This window comes from Nansenia antarctica (genome assembly GCF_963989245.1).
Source record: "Nansenia antarctica genome assembly, chromosome: 4".
NCBI lineage: Eukaryota > Metazoa > Chordata > Actinopteri > Argentiniformes > Microstomatidae > Nansenia > Nansenia antarctica.
In genome coordinates, this window is record NC_137689.1 from 50,580,824 (window position 1) to 50,585,186 (window position 4,363).

General features: G+C 40.7%; 1 protein-coding gene across 1 annotated transcript; it reads right to left on the reverse strand.

Annotated features, from left to right (window-relative positions):
- Positions 1–2,399: 2,399 nt before the first annotated feature.
- Positions 2,400–3,728, reverse strand: LOC308156062 (beta-1,3-galactosyl-O-glycosyl-glycoprotein beta-1,6-N-acetylglucosaminyltransferase 4-like; the record flags this gene model as incomplete). Its single annotated transcript, XM_080529423.1, has 1 exon — positions 2,400–3,728. The coding sequence occupies one exon, from the start codon at positions 3,726–3,728 to the stop codon at positions 2,400–2,402; it is 1,329 nt and encodes a 442-aa protein (XP_080385549.1).
- Between the last annotated feature and the right edge of the window lie 635 nt (positions 3,729–4,363).

Here is a 4,363-nt window from a genome sequence, read left to right on the forward strand (position 1 = left end):
ATCCTGTTGCACACCATGTGCATCCTGTACTGTTGGGGGGGGGGGGGGTATGTTAAACTCACTGTACCACATCCTGATTCGTGATTATTGTTTGCTTATCTGTTTCTTGCAGGCTGCAGGGTATTTGCCTGCTGGAACACACTCAATCATGTGATCAAACCCAATATTAACATTTTAATTTTGTGTCTTTATTTGCGATGACTGTGATGGGTAGTTGGCTCACTTGTTTCAAATGTACTTATTGATCTGCATAAGTCTGCTAAATTACTCAAATGTAGAAATCTAATGAGAAACATCTAGCCATTCTATTCCCCTGTACCTTATTTGCTCCATCTCGACAGGACCTACGGAGGGGAATTCTGTGACACCAACATCCAACGAATCAAGATCCTTCATACTTCTAAATCCTCTCTACCACATCATATCCTAGTTCAACTCTTCAATATCATACCTATTAAATATCCCTAAATATATTCAGCTGTAAGTGTGTTCTGTTAACTCGTTAAACTGTAGGGATGATTGACAGCAAATATTTAAAAAAAAACATTGACTGACAAATATTGACATTTAAAGAAATCTCTCTCTCTCTCTCTTACATACACACACACACACACACACACACACACACACACACACACACACACACACACACACACACACACACACACATACACACACTCTTTCTTCAGCATTTGCATCAACCTGTACATCACACTGTACATATCATATTGATATTCATGCTCGTATATTTACTTTTTACATTTATATTCATTGCACATATACTGACTTTATATTAATTTACGTATACTCACTATAATACTGTATACTGTGCCACCATCAGTGATGCCGGTAACGCGTTACTAAGTAACGCGTTACTCTAATCTGAATACTTTTTTCAGTAACGAGTATTCTAACGCGATACTATTTCCAAATCAGTAATCGGATTAAAGTTACTTATTCGAGTGGCTGTGCGTTACTATTGCGTTACTACCTCATAACTTAGGCTAAATGCAGTATTTCTTTGTAATGTTCGATAGTAAACAAACATTTGTTTGCTTTTCTCGTGTCTTGGGGAGTGACGTCAGTGCTCACGTTTTCAACACGAGGTTGCAGCAGAATCGCTCACGTGTATCACCACGCTGATTGCACAGTGTAAACAGAAGAATGGAGCGAGAACAGAGATATGCGTTAAATAGCTGGAAATATAAGGATTATTTTGAGTTTGTGTCAGCAAAGGATGACAAGAACATAAATGTTCGTTGTACACTCTGTACTGGCAAGAAAATATTGTCCTGTGGTAAAAGCCTGAATGGTCAGGGTAGGTTTTAGGTTTTGTGAAACCACTCCTTGCTAGTTACTGTTAAATAAAGATTATATTTATTTTATTGTTTAAAAACAAGTATTTATGTTGGGTGAGGCAAAGAAAGACTCTTTATTTTGTTGTTTTAAGTTATTGTTTAAAGTTTAATTATGTAATTTAAGTTACTGTTAAAATAAAGTGAGTTTTGGCAAAACCAGTTTTAATTTTTATGTTGCGGGGGGGGGGGGGGGTCGGGTGCCTAGGCAGCTGCCAATAGTAACTAAAAAAGTAACTAGTAATCTAACTTAGTTACTTTTAAAATCAAGTAATCAGTAAAGTAACTAGATTACTTTTTAAAGGAGTAATCAGTAATCAGTAATCAGAATACTTTTTCAAAGTAACTGTGGCAACACTGGCCACCATACTGTCCATGGAGAAGGCCTGCCTAACTTGAACTCAAAACAAAACCAAAAGGTGTTAAGTTTTCAGAGGAAATGAAGTGTCTGTGTCAGCGGTGTCTAACAGGGTGTTTGAGAACACAATACTGAGACTGTTGTACATCCAGACCAGCTGAAGTAAACATCTTCTTGTGTACATTATTAAAACAAATGATGGAATCGTTTTAGAACAATCACACAAACAATTTAATTCAAACAAAAGTATTTGGATCTCACATCAAGAAAGTTCGAGGCATTGTCTTATTCAGTATAACATTGTTTTTTCTTTTACAAAAAGGTCTCACAGTGAAGGAAACGTTCAACAAGATTGCACATTATTTATACAATATGTGGTGGTGCATTTGCATTAGTTAATCAGTTACATTCATAAAGGCTGCTCCTCTTGCTGTCATTTTAAATAATGTATGTAAAGCACTTTGAATTGCCCCTGTTGTATGAAATGTGCTATACAAATAAACTTGCCTTGCCTTGCCTGAGTCATCCAGACCATCCAGAATTATTTTCCGTGACCAGCATTCACCCTTAAATTAACTCAATCTTAGTGTACTTAACTAATTTGACCTTCATGTCTGAAATACTGGCACTGTAACAACAGGATCGTAGGCCTCCAGTACATTCAAATTGTAGAATTGATCATTTATTCAACCTTTTACAGGTGGAGTCAATTGTGACGAGGTAGACTTCACCAAAAGCCTCTGTTTCTCCTGCAGCTTCTCCTCCAAGCACTGAATGAGAATGGGGTCCACTTTTGGATCGAACTTATTGGCAAACCAGTGACCGTAGTTGAGTAGCCACCGCAGCTCTGCCGCCCCGTAGATACACACGCTGCGGATGTGTGTCCCTGTGCAAGAGGGGTACAAGGACCCCTCCAGATAGTGCCACTTCACCAGCCTCGCCTTACTCATCAGGTCAGTGACATCAGGCTTTGACCTGGGCACCTCTCCAGGCACCCCTGGGACGCGGACGAGAGTGGCCCAGAAATGCTCATCTGGGGAGTACGTGTCCTCAGACCAGGCTAGGAAGTCTTTGACTAGAGCAGTGGCGTTCGTGTATGTGACAAACTCCCGCGACAGCACGAAGTAGGCGCTGCCGATGAACATCTCGATCCCGTGCGGCGGCTGGGCTTTGGCCTTGTCTGTTTTGATAGGCAGCTTATTGTACTCGAAGGCTGCGTCTCTCAGCTCGTGGTGGAAAGAGAACCGCTGCTTCTTAAACTCGCTGGGACGGCTCGTCTCCAGCATGTTAGCTCCCCGTAGTCTCCTCAGCTCTGACACCAGTTCGATGTTCGACCTGAGAGGGAAGTCTTGCCCGCAGAGGTTGATAACATACCTCCACGCGACCTTTGACCTCAGAAGGTCAGACAGGCAGTTGAGGTCAGCGTTGAGACGGCTGATGCCGGCGTACATCACAAACTCCAGCTTGGAGGCGATAAAGACATTGGGCAGACAGCGGGTCAGCGCTTTCATGGCTGAGATGAACTGGGCTGAAGACTTCTGGTCGTAGTGGATACAGTAGATGTTATTGGGGGTGTACACAGCCCTGAGAATCCTCTCCACCATCATGGCAGATTTGTGCACCACCAGCGAGTAGGCGAGAGGGAAGTCAAGTTCCTCCTCTGATAACTGTATGTCTCCATACCGTCTAGACCTGATGTACTGTGGACAGTTTGAGGTTAGAATCACTAGACTCTCATCAGGTTCCTCTACAACACCATTCTTTCTAATGACCAATGATTTCCCCACCTCCACGGGATCAAGGTCATAAATAGCAGAGCAGTCGATGTTGTATCTATTGGATGGCTGAATGGCATCAACACCCACTGTAGTTCCATATGGCTCAATGAGGAGAGTATGTTTCACAGTGGCTTTTAAGCAGAGCAGCAGCAGGGCGCAGATTAATAGCAGCCATAATAAAGAAGAAATGAAACACTTCCTTCTCAGTGTTTTTAGAAATGTAAATCTCTTTTTCATTCTGTGGTAAAAAATAGAGAGGTGTTACATTCTTGAAATATATGGTGTAATGATGTATCTATGGCTGCTTGGATATAAATAAAAGTGTGTATGAACTAAATGAATCGTTAGGTTATTTGCTCTGCTTAAATTACTCTGGTAAATATATATTCCTGAAAAAATAATCACCTTGCTCAATAAACAGGTATGGTGGTCTCCAGAACGTACTGAAAAGCTTCCTTGTTCTAGCACCACAGCATGGAAAGTGTCAAATATGCATATATTACGTTTTCCAAAGTAGATCTGAAGACAACAGTATCTTTTGTAGACTAACAGGAACTGAAAAGGTAGATAATTATGAACACATAAATCATTAGCTGAATTTACAGCCTATGGTCGTAGTTTCAAAGTGTCTCAATAATGTACAACTTTGTTTAATTCAAACTTTTTCTCATGACATAATTATCATGACATGTTGTAGGACATAGAAAATATTCTAATGTTACCATCCGTAGACCAAGATCAAAGGAAAGATAGGTTAGTTAGACTACGCGTCTCCCGTTCCAACTTTGCGCATGTTACAATTCCACCCAGAACAGCAAACCTCCATGAATCTCTCCAATGTGTTCTTCTCCAATTCCAATTACAGATTTAGT